Source organism: Polyodon spathula, chromosome 1 (assembly GCF_017654505.1).
Source record: "Polyodon spathula isolate WHYD16114869_AA chromosome 1, ASM1765450v1, whole genome shotgun sequence".
NCBI classification, from domain to species: domain Eukaryota; kingdom Metazoa; phylum Chordata; class Actinopteri; order Acipenseriformes; family Polyodontidae; genus Polyodon; species Polyodon spathula.
Window position 1 is genome coordinate 18946003 of NC_054534.1, and position 19455 is coordinate 18965457.

Sequence of the window (19455 nt, forward strand, 5' to 3'; positions counted from 1 at the left end):
GTGAAAACTTGTAGCTTGACTTCTGCCATTTGATTGGATGTACTAAACAAGACTATTGTCAGAACCGCTTTGCTGAATTTGATCCCTCTGAGTGGACATTAGCAAGGATTTTCCCTTTATACTGTGAATGTAGAGCACTGATCTTGTCGACAGTGTCATGATTATCTGAGAGGTTATCTTGGGTGTAAAATGCTATTGTATGTGCTCTGTATGTGTGTAGGACATAGTGATCTAGCTTTTAATAATACTGAAGCTTCTATTTTTTTCTTTCTTGGCAGAGTTATTGACCCCTTTTTGTGTTTTTGTTTTTTCCCTCAGGGGCAATAGCTGCATCCTTGCAGATGAAATGGGTCTTGGAAAAACCATCCAAACTATCTCCTTCCTCAACTATCTGTTCCATGAACATCAGCTCTATGGACCTTTCCTGGTGGTGGTACCCCTCTCTACTCTTACTTCGTGGCAAAGAGAAATTCAGTTATGGGCTCCTCTGATGAACGTAGCAGTTTACCTGGGCGACATAAACAGCAGAAGTATGGTATGACTGACAGCCTTTCTTCATTAAGCTAAAACTGTAGATTTAAACTGTGTTTCCAAGGACTGTTTATCCCCGACTGACATATAGTGAAATATCAGTTCTACATATGGCTGGTATTATGCTATAGAGAACTAAAAAAAAAACAAAAGAACATTGGTTTTGAACCAGGTATATATATATAAATACACTGATAAACAGCAATAACAATCACATCCTCCCAAAATCCTCTTTTTTCTTTTGGAGTTGGTTTACTCTTACATAAGACTGTCCTTGTGTCTTGGAACTGCTTGCTCAAATGTGTTGAAACATGTTTTGGACATTCAGAAGCACAAGTTTGAGAGTACCAAAATCTAAACATATTTGGAGGAACCAGTCCGGTATGTATGTGGTGGTCCACTTTTTCATGAAACTGATAGCTCTTATTTTGTATGTACAGCAACAGTAGGGGATGCACTATATTTTAGTTCTGAAAGGCAACAGTAATACATCTCAAGAGCTAGGTGATTCTAGGTAATTTCAGACAGACTTTATAATCAGCAATATGAAAGTGGTCCCCTGGTTCCTGCATTCTGCAACACATACAAATCGTATTGATTATTTTTTTATTTTTTTTGTATAGATTAGAACACATGAATGGATGCATCCACAAACCAAACGTTTGAAGTTGAATATCTTATTAACAACGTATGAAATCCTGCTTAAAGATAAGGTTTGTATATGGTCAACATTTATGTTGCCTGCATTTTCAGATTTAGACAATTTATTGCACTGCAAATCTTATTTGGATCACTCTTTTAAACATTTGTTTCCTATAACCTGTCCTTTTAGTGTATTTTAATGGTTCACCACAGATGGCTTTTAAGAAGTTAGCAAAATATGTTTTCCAGGACTAACAAATCCTTAAGCAGCTGAGCTTTTAGCTTCACAGTACCATGTACTTTGTGGAAAGAAAATAACATTAAATCCCCATATAAGGTTATTAGAAATTAAAGTTTCAATCGTAGACCATAATATAGAATATGTAAAGTAGATACCTTTTAATTAGCTGCATTTCTTTTGTTTTTGTCCCAGTCATTCCTTGGTAATGTCAACTGGGCTTTTATTGGTGTTGATGAAGCTCATCGTTTGAAGAATGACGATTCCCTTCTTTATAAAACTCTGATAGAGTTCAAGTCAAACCACAGACTTCTGATCACTGGGACCCCTCTGCAGAACTCTCTGAAGGAGCTCTGGTCACTGCTGCATTTTATCATGCCTGAAAAGTGGGTGAAGCTGAGCTTTTGAAATGTGTATTTTTTTAGTTTGATTCAAATTTTAAACGAACGACTCAGTCATAATGATACAATGATTTTAAAGTTCATGTAAAAATTATATTTAATTAAATTGATTCAATATTTTGATGTTTACCTGGTTTATTACTTGTCCAGTGTTAATTTTGTCATTTTTATTTAAGGTTTAGCTCTTGGGAGGTCTTTGAGGAGGATCATGGGACGGGTCGTGATTCTGGGTATGCTAGTCTGCATAAGGAGCTGGAGCCTTTTCTGCTGCGCAGAGTTAAAAAAGATGTGGAAAAGTCTCTTCCTGCGAAGGTGGAGCAGATCCTGCGGGTGGAAATGAGTGCAATACAGAAGCAATACTACAAGTAAGTAGTTTTCCCTGCACAATGGTCAGGCATAAGTATGTTTCTGTTCTGTAGATTGATTACAGACAAATGCAGATACTATGGGTTTTAAAATCATTTTTTATATTTCCATTTCAATTGGAAATTAAGACAAAACTCAATAAGAACATAAACATAACATTTCTTGAAAGTGTACAAACATATTTCACACTTTTCATTTTTACCCACTTTCATTGGATATATGTTATGGTGGCCTATGTTTTTATAATATTAGTCATTCTGTAGTTTTGTATTTACATACAGAGAGGGGCAGCTTCTAGGGAAAGCATTTTTGATCATTTAAGTATATTTTAAAGATATTCAGCTGGCATATTATTAATAGACTTTACAAAATAGTATTCTAATAACCTTTTTTTTTTTTCGCTTCCTTGAACAGGTGGGTGTTGACCAGGAATTACAAGGCACTCAGCAAAGGTACAAAGGGCAGTACCTCTGGCTTTCTGAATATAATGATGGAACTGAAAAAGTGCTGTAATCACTGCTACCTTATTAAACCACCTGACGATAATGAGTTTTATAACAAACAAGAGGCCTTACAGGTAAGACATTGTGACTAGTGCAAATTTATATATATATATATATTGTTTTTAAATCAAAAATACATTACTATTATAATACTGATACCATATAATTTAACATTTAATGTCTGTACAATATCTAAATGACTTATGAGGCACAAGTCTCTTCCTAACCAATAAACTTCCTCTAACATGATCCATACAGAATGTACCATTATTTCAAAATACTTGAATAACTGTAGGCAGTAAAGGTGTGTTCATTTTCTCTGTGTTCATAAAAAACATCTAGGTTATTGAAGGATTAATGGTGCTCTGACTTTTAGAAATCCCTGTGTGAACACATTAATAATATGAGATAAACGGCGAGACCCATGTAGATTTGAATTGTATAAACAAGAAATACAGCTGGTATTCTTTCTCACAGATTAAAGAAGGAGCATGTAATAAAAAAATAAATAAAAAAAATAATCCCCTCTTTGGTTCCCTGTGTGGGTTACATACTCTGTATTTACATGTAGTTTTATTCAGCAGCACTAATTGGAATCGCTTCTCGTTCCTCAGCATCTGATTCGTAGCAGTGGAAAGCTGATCTTGCTTGACAAGCTCCTCTTGCGCCTTAAAGAGAGAGGACACAGAGTTCTTATCTTCTCTCAGATGGTGCGAATGCTGGACATTCTCGCGGAATACTTGAAGAGTCGACAGTTCCTGTTTCAGGTAAGCTGTCTCTGTTCATTTCATGGGACGCTTTGTGTTTAGAAGGTTTAGAAATTGTTTTGGAATGCTTGAAAGATGAAGCAGAAGAGAAAATGCAGGTACCTAACCAGAATGTTTCTTTCTTTTATTTATCTAGAGGCTGGATGGATCGATAAAGGGAGAAATGAGGAGGCAAGCACTTGACCATTTTAATGCAGAAGGATCAGAGGTAAATGGCAGTTTATAATTACTTCTGTTACAAATCTGGTAAATCAGATTCATTGTGGATGTCTTTATTTAGACCCTTTTTACTGTATTAACTAATAGTACAGTGTTCGCTCTTCTGTAATGCTTTACTCGGGAGACAGTTACAAGACCGTGATTGTTTGTGTTCTGCCTTAACTAGAATGAAAGTTTATGGCAAATGGGTGCCACAGACATAAAGGGGGAGGATTGTAATCTGTATGAAGTATTCAGCCTGTACTCTGTCTTTTTAAACTCCTTTGCATATAGCAGTTTTACTTCTTGAAAGTGACTTCTAATGTAGGATTTCTGCTTTTTAAATGGCCATTTTCACCACGTTTATATATATATATATATATATATATATATATATATATATATATATATATATATTGCAAATTGCAAATTACTTGCTTATGGCAAAGTTATAACAAACTATAGTTCTGATGGATGACTTATATCATCCATCAGATGTTTATTCATTTTTGGTAATGTTGTTGTTGCAATGTTCTTTACTTGTTTGACTGACCCTTTAGGATTTCTGCTTCTTGCTGTCTACAAGAGCTGGTGGTCTGGGCATAAACTTGGCCTCTGCAGACACTGTTGTTATTTTTGACTCGGATTGGAATCCACAGAATGACTTGCAAGCACAAGCCAGGGCCCATAGGATTGGGCAGAAGAAACAGGTACAATTTTATTAGACATGCTTACACTATGTGTAGGTCATTGTATTCTTAGTAAATGTTAAAAGTACATTCTCAAATCACTTGTAATAAAATGAATGGGATTGTAATTCATTTTAATAGTTTTGTTCAATTTTAGGTCAACATCTATCGACTGGTCACCAAGGGGTCTGTGGAGGAAGAAATCATTGAAAGGGCAAAGAAAAAGATGGTGCTGGATCACCTGGTGATCCAGAGAATGGATACCACAGGAAAAACTGTACTGCACACAGGCTCAGCTCCTTCAAGGTGCTTGCTTCATACCCCCAGTAACAGTGTGCACTTTATTAAAACAGATGTCTGCAAAATACATCACAGTGCACACTGCCTGCAAAGTTGTGGACTTTTCAAAATTGTCAGAACATCACTTGGCAGTATTTCTCTGCCCAGTTCCTGTATGTGAAAAACACATGTGTGTATTGTGTGACTGATGTTGCTCCACCGTACTGTTAGTCCCTGTCCTTAGTCCCTGACTACTGTAACTTTCATGGAGAATATTTATAGGTAAAACCTGTGTAATTGCAATTCCTAGATGATTCCTGTTCTCTATTGTTATGTGTTAATGTGGTAATGGAGTTAATCATAAAATTGTCACTCAGAACTGCAACAATAGAGCCAGTATTGTTATGGATATTAATATTCGTATAGTGGTACTCAAGCAGACAGTATAGGTTTGCTGGAGCAGTGCTTGGCTGGCCTTAATAGTTGTAAAATCTTTAATTTAAAAAAAAAAAAAAGTTGTTTTAGTTGAGTTACTGTAACTAAATGCCGTCATTTGGTGCTACCATATGAATGTATTACCAGCCATTTAGAGAGTGGGAGGAGCAAATTACCCCAAAGTGAAGCTTCCAAGGGAAATGTGGTTTTATTAGACAAACTAAAACTAAAGAAACAAAATGTTGATGCAGGTGTTCGGTCATCTTCAATGTTCAGTCATCTTGTGAAATTTGTTTTTGATTTGTACAGTTCCACTCCTTTCAATAAAGAAGAGCTTTCAGCAATCCTGAAGTTTGGTGCTGAGGAACTCTTTAAAGAACAAGAAGGAGAGGAGCAGGAGCCACAGGTTAGATGCATTTCGGTTGTTAGTTTTGACCTGCAGGTCTTTATTTCAAGAGACCTAACATCCCTGTGCTTGCTTACCAGGAAATGGATATCGATGAAATCCTGAAGCGAGCTGAAACACGAGAAAATGATCCGGGTCCATCCACTGTGGGGGAAGAACTGCTGTCACAGTTTAAGGTGCTGCCATCTGTTTGTCCATCTGAATGCACAAAGTTGTTAAATATATTATTAAACCAAGTACAAATAATAATAAATAAATCAATATTGCTTTAGATAGCATTTATCTGAAATATGCTGTTGTAAATCTTTTACATGGCAATGGAACATCAATTCTTTTAACTCAACTTGTTTTTTGCTGTTTTAACCCCCCACCCCAGGTGGCAAACTTTTCAACAATGGAGGATGAAGAGATTGACCTGGAGGCTGATCAGAAAAAGAAGTCCTGGGATGATATTATTCCTGAGGAGCAGCGGAGGAGACTGGAAGAGGAAGAGAGGCAGAAAGAGCTGGAAGAGATCTACTTGCTGCCCAGAATGAGAAATTGTGCCAAACAGGTATTTGCTTATCTAGTACTTTGACTTAACGTCTGAGTTGCCAGGCTTTACTTAGTAGCAGTGCTTTTACTGTTCATGGTCTGTTGTGAATTAGTAAGATGTTATGATGTGTATAGATTAACTGAATTCTCCCTGTGCTGATATGCAAATGCTGAATTTGTGTGGATTGCTGCTTTCCTTGGACTCTGTTCTGTGGATGACAACAATCCACACAAATCCAAGCAGCTGTTTCTTCACTTGTTTCATTTTGATTAGTAAATTAGCCCAGTCAACATCAATGACCCTTACCTGAACCACGCTACAGCTTTTGAGTTGAGTATAGTATGAAGTGGAAGTTAAAAGTAAACTGTTAGAAACAATCATAAAGACAGATCTAGTAATGTTCTGGAGAATCTTATTTTGACACGACCGTGTAGGAGTGCTGTACATATTTCTGTGAAATGCTAAAAAGCATAGATGTTCATTGTGGCATATCTAGTTAATCTGTAATGTTATTCTTTAAACAGGCAAATTTTAATGGGAATGAAGGCAGGCGCAGCAGGAACAGCAGGAACAGCAGGAACAGGAGGTACTCTGGGTCCGACAGCGATTCTATTTCAGGCAGAAAGCGGCCAAAAAAACGAGGGAGACCACGGACAATTCCAAGAGAAAACATCAAAGGGTTCAGTGATGCTGAAATACGGAGGTAATGTCTGAAATTAATACTTTTTAAAGCTATCCTGCCCACAGCTTCTTGGCAATTTAAGAAAGCTCAGACACCATATATTTGACAGTTGAGAACTGTTTTTTTTTTTTTTTTTTTTTTTTTTTAGTATAAATTGGCATCCATTTAAATGAGCATATCAAAATTATCTATTGTGCTATGTGAAAAACGGGGGTTTACATTACTTTTAATGGATTGTTTTTGTGTATGACCACTTAGTTTATTTTGGATATGTTATTTATGAATTTGTAGGCTAGTTTCCATTGTACTATACAACCCTTTAATTTCTTTCTAGGGGAATACTGTCTTTTGTAACGTGGTTTTCCATGTTTGTTACAGGTTCATCAAGAGTTACAAAAAGTTTGGTGGCCCTCTGGAAAGGTAAGTTTTGTTTTATATAATACACATAATTTAAGACAATGTTCTCTTTTGAGTTGTAGGTAATGGACAATGACCTAAATCCCATTCCATTGTTTTCTAGACTTGATGCAATTGCCCGGGACGCTGAACTGGTTGACAAATCTGAAATGGACCTTAAACGGCTGGCTGAAACCGTGCATAATGGCTGCATAAAGACCCTAAGAGAGAACTCATCTGGGCCAGAAAAGACAGGAGGTAATTTTATGTATTTAGAATTTTAAAAAGAAAATGCTTTCTTATTGCCAATTCTGGTTAAAAAAAATTCTACCAAGAATAAATACAAATGCAATTTGTTGAGGGTGAAATAAATCATGTAATGTTATCTCTGAGCTGGTTAAATCTACCTGGCAACATGGATATAGTGGTGACAAATGCATACTACACTCTTATTCTCAGAGTTGCTTACCCAATTGTGATGAAACTTAGTTCAGGCATATGTTATATGTTTTTAAAGTTCTGGATTAACCTAAAATGACCTAACATTTGTTTTACACAATGACCTGTGGTATGTTGCGTGTTTAAAAATACTGCTCAAATCACTGGAGGTTTGAATAAGTAGGAGCCTGCTATCATTAAACCTCAAGCAATGTTCTTTTTGATCAACAGGGGGCAGGCGAGGTAAAGTGAAAGGACCAACATTCCGAATCTCAGGGGTTCAGGTGAATGCAAAGTTGGTCATCTCACATGAAGAAGAACTGGCACCATTGCACAAGTCCATTCCAGCAGATCCTGAGGACAGGAAAAGGTAGGGGTTGAAAGATTTGGTGATTCATGTAAGAACTGTAATGGCCATATAGACAAAAAGTTAATACAGCCACTTCGATTTACGCGGTAGATGCGTTCTTGAAAATGGGCGCGTAATTCAAAAACACGTAAATCAACCTTAATTTCCCCATAAGAAATAAAAGAAATGGTAGGGGTTAGGGGAAACTCTGCCTCAAAACACATTGGTACGTCTATTTCCTTCACTGTTATTTTAAACTGTGCTTATTTGTTACTGACAATAATAAAGACATTAAAAAGCCTATCTAAAATAAGAATTTTTAAATAAGTTTTTCTACTGTACTTATGTTGAACGCTGGCTGGGATGGCTTGCTGGTGGTGGTATTGGAGAGGTGGGGGTTACTGGGTTACAGACTGGTGCGCAAAGCGCGTAATTCAAAACAAACGTCCGCGTATATTAAACTTGTATAAATACTACATCTGCGTTATTCCAAAAACGAGTAAATAAAATGCATGTAAATTGCGTCGTGGCTGTAGTTAGATTCTGTTTAATTCATCCCCAATAGTGTTGGTAGATTTTCTTAAAACAAACGGTTCAAGATTTGAGTTAAAGCAAATTGAGTTGATTTTGGTGACTGAAGTAGTATATCTTGTTGCTTCAACAGATATAGCATCCCTTGTCATTCAAAGGCAGCTCACTTTGATGTTGACTGGGGTAAAGAAGACGACGCCAACCTATTGATTGGTATATACGAGTATGGCTATGGCAGCTGGGAAATGATCAAAATGGACCCAGACCTCAGTTTAACACAAAAGGTAAATCACATAGTGCTGCATTTTGATTGGGGAATGGGTTAGTGTAAGTGTTCAAAATGCTAAGAAATAGAATTATTGATTTTTTTGTAGTTTCATTAACCTTTTTTTATTTTTCTCAATGCAGCTTTTACCAGATGACCCAGATAAGAAGCCACAGGCTAAACAGCTGCAGACAAGAGCTGACTACCTCATAAAACTACTAAGCAAGGACCTGGCCAGGAAGGAGGCCCAGAGGCTAGCTGGGACGGTAAGGCAAACACTTCGTATTTTAAAAACTTAACAGTAAGGCCGCTTTTACTCAGCAGTTTGATATGTTGTAAACACAAAAATGTACCCACTAGGTGTCCCTGTTGTACTGTGTGCTTACGCTTGAGAGAAATGCATGCATACTATGAATATTTTATACTTTAAATGTTTTTCAATTGTGGTGATAGTTGTATAGAAATGTCTTTAAAAAATGTTTTTCATGTAGCAGTTAAAGTTAGTATCAAATATTATTTTGAATATTTTTAGAATTAACTTGGAACCTACTAATCTACTGTTTGTAGGCCAATTCGAGAAAGAGGAAGCCCAGAAGCAAGAAGAACAAAGTTGCAAAGCCAGTAAAAGTTGAAGAGGTGGTGAAGAGTGACTTGTCTCCGCCCCCATCAGAGAAAAGTTCAGAGGAGGAGGAGGAGGAGGAGGAGGCGGAAGAGAGAAAGGTGGGGATTGTGTGCTAATAAAACATTGCTGCCGAACTGTAGACACAAGATGACATTTAATATGCTCGTTTTATTATTTATTAACTTTTTTACTGTACCAATTAAATTGGTCCAAGATGAACTTGTTATACTTGCCACTTAACAGTATTATGTCCTTAATTGGTGCCAAAGAAGCCTGTCATAGCCTGTAAAAAATAAACTGCTTTAACTGAGCTTTTTTTTTGTATGTTATGCATTCTTTTTCTAACTATTATTGAAAGCTGAGTGATCAAAATGTGCTTGTGTAAACTCGATGGTTGCATCTGACTGAATAGTGTATTAGAACTACGGCTTCTGATTTTCTGTAAAAAAAATAAATAAATAAAATACCCCAATTTTACAAAAAAAAGTGTATAGCCAATAAACAACATAAAAACACTGGAAATGGTTACTCAATTCACATTGACTTCACCCTTTCCCATTTAAAAAAATTAAATAAGATACTATTCAAAATCAAACAAGCTGGGGGATGCTCCCGAGTGGCGCATCTAGCAAAGGCACTTCGCAGGTTCGAGTCCAGGCTATGTCACAGCCAACCGTGACCGGGCGTTCCTAGGGAGCAGCGCACAATTAGCTGAGCACTGCCTGGGTAGGAAGAGCTCGGGTAGGCAGGGGAATCCACCACTCACTGCGCAGCAGTGACCCCTGTGGCCGATAGGGCATCTGTGGTTCTGCAGTGGAGCCTCCAGATCTGTGTTGTCCTTCAGCACTTTAGGTCTGGTGGCCGCGCTGTGGATCTGCAGTGCGAAAAATGACGGATTGGCAGAAGCACGTTTCGGAGGACACGCGCTCCAGCCTCCGTTCCCAGAGTTGGTGGTAGGGGTTGCAAGCAATGAGCCGAGGATACAGATAATTGGGCACACTAAATTGGGGAGAAAAATACGGTAAAAAATTGGAGACTACGAAATTTAAATAAATAAATAAAATCGAACAAGCTACCTTTTCCAGTGCAGTTGTATCTGTCGTTGATTTGTTCTGAATACTTTAAACCCACCCCAACTACTGAGTGGCAGCAAATTCCTACATTTCTATTGGAGACTCTGCTTGCAAGATGTAAAACGAGATTACAATTAGAAGGCTTGCTTGCAGGATTTAAATTGTATTATGTTAGATAGGGAGAATTTAAAACAGAATTGCAAATAGTAGGGAAATGTAAAAAAACAAATGCCTAGACATACAAAAACCCCAGAATTTTGGAAAGTCACTAAAAACAACAATTTCCCCCCAGGGGGAGAAAAAACAAACAAAAAAAGGTAAATTTAATAAAAACTGAACTGAAGCCCTGATTATAACACAGTAGTTGTGATGGTAAAAAAATGAATTGCATTTTGTATATGTATTAGATATCCAGATGTAAAACACATGAAAACATGGTTTGTTTTCATCAGTTTGTAAAACAGCCATGTGTCCTTTTAGGAAGAGGTTGTTCCTGCCAAGCCTGTCAACAGGAGAGCCAAAGCTGAAAAAGTTAAAAAGTCAAGTGATGACGATGACGATGATGATGATGATGGTGGTGATGATGAACCAGAGCCAGAAACTGTAATTAAAAATGAGCCTGAAGAGAAGGAAGTGAAAGAAAAGGACAACAAAAAAGAAAAAAAGGATAAAAAAGAGGAAAATAAGGATGTAAAAGAGAAAAAGGAACTGAAAGAGAAGAAAGAAACAAAAGCTGAGCCTGTACTGAAAAAAGAAGAAATGAAAGAGGAAAAAGTAAGAAATAGGCAACATTCATTCCTGTGTGTAGTCTGTCAGTATACATATTGAAATGTATGAATCCCAAGTCTGATTTCAGAGACTTCATTTAACTCAAATTAAATGTTGCTGTGTTTTTTTTTAATTTTATTTTGTTTAAGATAACTGAAGTAAAAGTTGAGATTAAGGAAAAATTGAAGAAGGTAACGGATGCTCCTGTCCACATTACTGCAAGCAGTGAACCTGTACCCATTGCTGAGGAGTCAGAGGAGCTTGACCAAAAGACGTTTAGTGTGGTAGGTTCAAGATGGCAAATTCAATATTGACAGGAAATACCTCTTAAGACCAACAAAGGGGCTGGGTAAAAGGGTCTTAACAGAGAGCTGAGTCTTCTGTATTGAAAGGGAATGGACCCGGTATGGTCTGAATTTTAAGCTAGGGCTCATTTCTGTATACCAGTACAATGTTGTATGTGGGAGCAAAATATACAGCATATGTAGTATTTCTTTTATAAAGTTGATCACACTATTTAATCGTATTACCTGTCATATTCCACTGGCACTTGTATTACCTGCACTGTAAATACAACAAGTAGATGAGTCATTTCCCTTGTTGAACTTCAAGAAATGTGTGTTTAAAACATAAGCAGAAGCCACTACAGCATCAGAGAGCATCAGCACATATTGTCCTTTATTAATTTCTCCTTCTGGCAGTCTGTAAGCTACTGTAATGCTTTTGTTTTGTTGCTGTTTAGGCAGATGCTATTTATTATTTTGCTGTCTGCTTTGTTTCCCAACACAACCCACAATTTCCCTTTTATAGTTAGACTCACTAGATCTTGTTTTTAAATGTTATATGTGGTCTAACTGATTTGATCATTCTTTAGTTGGGTACGGTGCACTCGGTTTATAAGAGTCACATCTGTCCCCGGATGATTTAGATTCTTTAAGCGGTTGACTCTTAAATGGACTGATATGATTAATTAGCAAAAGTGTGACACCGCACATCAGCAGTTTAAATACAGTATACAAGTGTCAATGGTGCGCAATCACTGAGGACAGTACACAAAATAAGTCCTCATGGGTAAGCAGCTTGTAATATGATCATGATTATGTTTACTCAAAGCTGCAGAATCCTGTTTTACTATAGTATACTTGAGATCCGATAGTCTTATGAGGGTGCCTAGTTTAACTACCATGCGGTTACGTGTAATGGTCTTTGAATTAAAATGTCATTACAGTACAGTATTTTGTCACTGGGTTTAAGCATCTGTGGCTTTCTTTTTTTTTTAGTTGAGTTGCAAATCTCACTTTTTTACTAATGCAAAGCTCTGCTCCCCCCCCTCCTCCTCCTCATTGCGCAGTTACACAATCCCCCTCCTTCTAAACATGCATATCGCACAATAATAGCGCTGTACTCTAGTATGCATTCAATGAATGTATATTCACTTGATAGAAACACATTTTCACTAACAGAGAACAAAAAAAAATAACTGGACAAGGGATTATACTGTATGCACGCTGCATATGTGCCTAATCACGCAAGATGTAGTCAAATTCAAAAGCCGCTTTATTGGCTGTACACATCATTGTACTTCATACAGTATTGTATTACATGCAGTCAGTTTGCCCCGGAATTATTCTTGTTAGCAGATTGCTTCATTCTTAAAAGCGGAGTATTTTAGCATGATTAGTATAGGAATGATTTTGCCCAGTGGTTTTTGATTACTATATGCGGTTGATTCTGATAAACTGAGTGCACTGTATTAGCCTTATTACATACATATTTTAGTCTATTTACCATAGCACAGTGCTTATAGAGCAGTTCCAAATGTGTAAGTTGCATGGGAATCTATAATTGCACATCTAGTATAGGGCAGCAGTCTTCAAGCCTGGTCCCGGCAAGCCCCAGTCCTGCAGGTTTTATTGGTGTTTAAGTCATCAATGGCTAAAGGTCTGGAACACATATTAATTTTGACTAATTAAGCCAATAATTGGTTCAATTAAGTAGCTCTGTTGTAATGAAAACCAGAAGACCCTGTAGCTCTCCAGGGCCAGGGTTGGATACCCCTAGTACAGGGCATATGTTGGGTCCATCTCTAAAAAATAATGATCACAAAAGTAATTTCCAAGGTCATTTGTCGTATTTGCACTTATGATCTTGCAACTTCGAAACAAGCAAGAGTTTACTGTATGCATTTTGCCTTTTTTTTTTTTTTTTAAGTGCAAAGAAAGGATGCGACCTGTTAAGGCAGCATTGAAACAGTTAGATAGGCCAGAGAAGGGCCTTTCAGAGAGGGAGCAGCTGGAACACACAAGGCAGTGCCTGATCAAAATTGGAGACCACATCACTGAATGTCTGAAGGAGTACACCAACCCAGAACTGATCAAACAGTGGAGAAAGTAAGTAATCGGGCAAGTGATAAGATCTCCTCATATTAGATTGGTCAGTTGTTGGAGATGTGAGAGATGCACTTAATCCTGGAATTCTACTTGTTTAAATGATTGTCTGGTTTCACATACCCCAGCTGCCTAAATTAGGGTATATTAAGATAATTACTAATCAGGATATTTGAAACCAACTGCAAGAAAGGGAAGCATTTATTTATTTAGTTTATTTTATTTATTTATTTGTTTATTTTAAGGTTAATGTCACAGAATACTATATGCTAGGCTGATGTAGAATTAGCTTCCATTTGAATTAAGTACAATTTTTTATTTTGTTTCACTTGTTATGCATAGACAAGTTTTTGGTGCATTTACCTGGAGGTCATTCAATTTTATGTGTTTTATGGTTGGCACAAATATACTGATCAGGAGAAAACCTTTCTAAGGCAAGTTCAGCTTTTCAAATGCATGCTTTATTGTTTCAGAAATCTCTGGATATTTGTATCAAAGTTTACAGAGTTTGATGCTAGAAAACTACACAAACTATATAAACATGCAATCAAGAAACGACAAGAGTGTGCTCAGGTATGTGAACCTATTTTAAATTGTTGCAAAATGTAAAATTTTATGAAAGTTTAAAATCACAAATCACTGTTTTTGTTTGTTTTTTTGCAGGCAGGTGACCAAAACAGTAGCTTAAACATTTACAGCAGTAAACAGGAAGGTATGTGTACATGTCCTGTTTTGCATAAAGAATATCCATGTGTATATGCTACTTATATTTTTGGGCTTTGAAATCAACTATAGAACTTTTATGTAAGCTTGAGTACATTTCCTAACTGAGTACTTCATTGTGAAAGGTCGTTCCTCTCTTCTAATACAATGTAGATATTGAAAGGCTAAAGGAGAATTCTCATCATGACGACAATAGCAAGGAAAGCTACACCTCTGAGAGGCACCACTCCTCGCATTACAATGATCATCACAAAGACCGGCAGGGAGAGTCTTACAGGAAAAGTGATTCTTCGAGGAAGAGACCATATTCATCATACAGCAATGGCAAGGACCACAGAGACAGGGATCACTACAGGCAAGACAGCAGGTAGACACTGATGCTTGAATTTTTGTTGGTCATCTCACTGCAACCAACACAGGATCAAAACTAGCTTTAGTTGATGGAATCTACTGCAGCTTCATTAAGTTAATTGTTTCTAGAAAAAAATGCAAAATACAATACAGATGTTGCTATCCCAGATTAACAGTATATAGATCCTGGGCTCAAGTCACCTAGAACAGTCTTTGGGGGGAAAAAAGAAAAAAAAAAGTTTTTTTTTTTATTTTTTATTTTGTTTTAACAGATACTACAGTGACAGTAAGCACAGAAAACTGGATGACCACAGAAGTCGAGATCACAGGTCAGGTTTAGAAGGGAGCATGAAAGAAAGATCTCGCTCAGACCACCACTCCCATTCTGACCACAGGTCCCACTCTGAACAACGATCCAGTTCCGAATATGGCCACCACAAATCCTCCCGAGAATACAGGTACCATTCAGACTGGCAGATGGACCACAGGGCCTCTGGGAGTGGGCCTAGGTCTCCCCCATATGACTCCAGGTCTCCCCTCGGACACAGATCTCCATTTGAGTACTCTTCTGACCACAAAAGTACTCCAGAGCAGATCTGGAGTAGCCGCAAGACATAACACAAGCTGAGATGTCATGTCTGGACCTTTTTGTTAGCCATAGAAACAGCTGAACACAGTAAATGCCTTATGTGACTTGAAATATCCCATTAAAAAAACAAATATTTTTATATTTAAGGGTAATGCTGCACTGTGTTGCAAAGTTTGACATTTAAAAAAAAAAAAAAAAAAAAAAAAAAAAAAAGACTTGTTTACTACTACAAAACAGACCAGAACACTGCCCCCCTCCACCCACTTCACCACCAGACTGGATCTTGGCAAGGATTAGTTCAATTTTAATGTGGTCTTTGGTCTATTTAAAAACTAACAATAAAGAGCTATATGTAACTGATCTTTAATCATGTCTAAGAAATGAATAAAATAGTTTGATTGAAGGACTTTGACTCACCTTCCAAAGTAACATGTTTACAGTATAGACTGTGACAACCATGCCGATTTTTGCATCATGCTTGAATATTTAATTTCTGTTCTTACAACTGTAAAATAGCCATTTTTTGTCAGTTCAAATTAAAAAAATCACTAGTTATATATTTATATATATATATATATATATATATATATATTATATATATATATATATATATATTAATAAAATATGAGTGTGTGTACTACTGTAAATTTATTGTAAAATAATGAATTGAATGAGCTTTTCTCCTCAGGCTTTTTTTTTTTTTCCCTCCAAACTCAGGCCGTCTTGTCACAACAGTAAATGTCAGTTATTACTAATGGATAGTCTCACAATGAATTGCTGTTCCGAATGTAAGAATGGGGAAAGGAAACCTCTATTCCATTATTTGTACTCCCTATAGTGCCCCCTTTCTACCATTACTTATAATCAGTCTTGACTGTTTCCTTTTTGTTTGTAATTTGTTGTTTTTAGAAAAAAACAAATCCTTTCCTTTTAATTCAATACACTTGTGATATAGGAGAGAATATGGCCATTTATACTAAAAGTTAGAGCTCAAATAAACTAGATTACATTTTTAATGTAAATCAGTTTGTGTTCTTTTTAAATGTAGGCAATAATGTCAAATGTTTTATGCAGCACATATCTCTGACTGGGTAAATAAACTTGGCTTAATGTCATAAGATTCTACACACACACACACACATTATCATGGTGTTTGTATAGTATATATATCTATATATATTAATATATATATATATTATTATATATATATATAATATATATATATATATACATAGCTAGATACCTTCTGTATATTACAAATTAAATTTACACAGAAAAAGGCAATTTTTTTCTTTAAATTTTTTTTTTGTAACACCTAACATCATTCACCTTTTACAGTCTTAATTCTATCAGCAATAAGTTTGGGTTTTTGTATCCATCACAGAATTGAAGTATTGAAAAGATTTGGGGAGGGAGGAGACACACAATTGCACTGCACTTAAGACCAGTTCAGGATTTTTTTTTTTTTTTTTAACACCTCTATTAATTAAAGCCTCTGTTATCTATAAGAAGATATCATAAATCACAATAAGTAGTAAATCTCAGGGATTTAAAGTATGTTAACTACGCTGCTATGTACCAAACATATTGGAGTAATGCAGAAGGCAAAGAAACGCAGGTTACCGAAAGCTGTAGCTTTATACAATGTGGATGTTAACCTTGGTGTATCACTGTGAAAGAGAAACTGTATTGATGTAGGAAGTGAAGAAGAGCAAATGAAGACCAAATTTGACTACAAGTATAAACAGTCATGTTTTTGTCCTATTTTTTTTTTATCTAATGGGTATTCAATATGAAATGCAGTAAAGGGGAGTGTGGGTTTAGAGCTCTGAAATATAACTTGGCTTGAAGATTAGACTTTCATTAATATGTATCTGTAAATAAAAGATGTAATGGCAAGTTAAATGTGTACTGTAAGACATGCTGAACTGGTGGACTTGCAGTGATTGAAGTAGTTTTTAATACATTAGATACGAACACATTTATTTAGTCAAAGGATATAGAAATCTACAAGCTTCCGATGTTTTTTGAACATTCTGTATTACGTTTCATCCATTACATGTGCACCAGACCCAACTAAATCACTATTCTGTGCATCTTGGGTATCCTGATAACAAGCATACAGTACAAATAAATACATCTTTAGTGCCAGTTATGTCTAGTGCTCTTATATTGAAACAAGTCATTTCCATCAAGCTAAACTCCACCTCCTTTTCTACTTTACCCTACATGAAAATCTTAAGAGAAATGTAAGACGTTAGTGGTTTAAATTGTGTAGTCTAACAAAATTACAATTTTATTTTTGAAAAGCATTACTTTTGTCAGTCTCACACACCAAAATATTTTGGATTAAGTGAGCAGCTGAAATTAGTTAACTGCAGAAATGACCACAGCTGCATAAAAGAAATGTTGTACAACATGGCAATATACAATGAAGTTTTACAAGAGTTGCTCCGACATGTTTTAACAACTGAATGTGCTTTATTGCTGGAAGTGTTTTAGTGATTTATTTTGACAATGTTGCATACAACTGTTTTAACTGAATAATGCATAGAGTGATGGGAAGTCATTAGCAATACATATTACTATGTTTTATACATTCTGTATCTTAATGTGCAGTTTTATAAGGAGATGGCTGTACTTGTACATGTTACTTAAATTTTTTACTTGTCTCTAGATAACACACCCAGTTTATTGTGCAGCACATTACCTGTTGCATTGTCGTCTGTGTGGTTTTACTTCAGTTGCTGTGTTTTTCTCTCTTGCATCTATCACTGCTGTTGTGCATACATTATGTAAAACTGCAGTAGACAAGGTTTAACACTGGTTGTTCTCTTCTCTGTTCATTACCTTGTTGTTCATTAGAAGGAAATCTGCAATGTTCTGTTCTCCAGTGCAAGTGGAAAAGGACTTGCTCGTGGCAACAATGGTGTCTTAAGCCTAAGCACTTCACCCATAGCTCAAAGGCAATATAGATTGTCAGTTCACTAACCAAAACCTATAAATACTGGTAAATAGTTTTTGAGTGAACTGTTACTCAGTTCAGCCCCAAACATTTTGCCATCTAATCATAACACTCCATATTAAATATGACACAAATCCTAATTTTCTGGATGTAAACGGCTGTATAACAAACCTATACGGTTTGCCTGTTGCAAAAAAAATGACTTGCTTTATACTACAATGTTAATCTGATGTATTAACATTCTGCTTCTGTCTTATTCTGGTCCATACTGTGCTGAACAATGCAAAGCCCCAAAGTATATTGTAAAATACAACAGGCTGCAAAAAGAAAAAAAGGACTTTTGTTTGCATACCAGTAGACAATTGTGTGTTGTAGTTTTCCACCAGCAAGTTACTCTACAGGTTATAAGTGGTGGTCATGATCAAACCTCTGTAATCTGGATACAGAATCAGCTGCTGGTCTCGCTTGCCCAGATTCCACTGGTTGAAGGGAGTCTGGTAAAGACTGCTGTTTTTTGTCAGATCTACCAACAGCAATTCAGGGATAATGTATGTTGCATAGGCAATTAAAAATTGTGTCCTGGATGAGTTTAAAAAAAACAAACAAACTATTTCCTAAGCATCAGTTTTCTAAGCATGAAATGACTTCCTCGGGTAAGAAATTATCTGCTTTCAGACTACAGGCTAGTTTACTGCCAGTACACACATTGCTGCTTGGTTTTAAATACTGAGTAAGACTGACAGAGGGTCTGACTTGGGAGCAAAATTGCTGTCAACTGTTGTAGCTGTGATGTAATTTTCAGCATCTATTTCAAGTTGGCAGGACCCTCAGATAGACTTTTTAATGGTAAAAGTGGTCTTTTGGACTACACTTTGTTACTGTCAACTGAACAGGCACTCAAAAAAAAAAAAAAAAAGTTTTTCTTTCATGACCTTTTTTATGACTCGTGGATCCTTTACCGATACTAATTTTAATAAGGGAATAGGTAAGACTAGTAGTGGCTACAGTGATTACAGTTTTGACTTGTAAATCTGCCTGCCATGTTTTAGGAAATAGCTTGTAAAGATGTTTCGGTGTATTGTGCCAGTATTTTGTACTTGCCATTTTTTATACTGCTGTGTAACCCACAGCACATGACCAAAGATATGTTTTAGTAAATTCCTAAAAACACGGCAGGTGCAATAGGTTAACTAAGTAAAATTGTGAACTTTCCAGCCACTACCATCTTGTTAATCAAAGGATAGCCTGGAAAGAACACCCTGGCTTCAGTGGGTTTTACTTCCTGGTAAATCTTTAATACCAAAAAGGCAAATAATAAATACATAG

General features: G+C 36.3%; 1 protein-coding gene across 3 annotated transcripts in view; it reads left to right on the forward strand.

Moving 5' to 3' along the window:
• Positions 1-15700, forward strand: part of LOC121315125 (chromodomain-helicase-DNA-binding protein 1-like) — a 30339-nt gene extending 14639 nt beyond the window's left edge. For all 3 annotated transcript variants that reach the window (XM_041249063.1, XM_041249054.1, XM_041249073.1), the window contains exons 12-37: positions 319-535; positions 1155-1244; positions 1607-1797; positions 1989-2177; positions 2593-2755; positions 3296-3448; positions 3585-3656; positions 4207-4356; positions 4493-4641; positions 5359-5455; positions 5536-5631; positions 5832-6008; positions 6515-6693; positions 7051-7092; positions 7193-7326; positions 7738-7876; positions 8520-8670; positions 8795-8917; positions 9219-9371; positions 10827-11120; positions 11264-11398; positions 13326-13504; positions 13975-14074; positions 14165-14213; positions 14378-14591; positions 14848-15700. In XM_041249063.1, the coding sequence (XP_041104997.1) occupies positions 319-535; positions 1155-1244; positions 1607-1797; positions 1989-2177; positions 2593-2755; positions 3296-3448; positions 3585-3656; positions 4207-4356; positions 4493-4641; positions 5359-5455; positions 5536-5631; positions 5832-6008; positions 6515-6693; positions 7051-7092; positions 7193-7326; positions 7738-7876; positions 8520-8670; positions 8795-8917; positions 9219-9371; positions 10827-11120; positions 11264-11398; positions 13326-13504; positions 13975-14074; positions 14165-14213; positions 14378-14591; positions 14848-15193 (3982 nt within the window). In that variant the 3' untranslated portion in view covers positions 15194-15700. The remainder of the gene's footprint in view (positions 1-318; positions 536-1154; positions 1245-1606; positions 1798-1988; positions 2178-2592; positions 2756-3295; positions 3449-3584; positions 3657-4206; positions 4357-4492; positions 4642-5358; positions 5456-5535; positions 5632-5831; positions 6009-6514; positions 6694-7050; positions 7093-7192; positions 7327-7737; positions 7877-8519; positions 8671-8794; positions 8918-9218; positions 9372-10826; positions 11121-11263; positions 11399-13325; positions 13505-13974; positions 14075-14164; positions 14214-14377; positions 14592-14847) is intronic.
• Positions 15701-19455: the final 3755 nt, after the last annotated feature.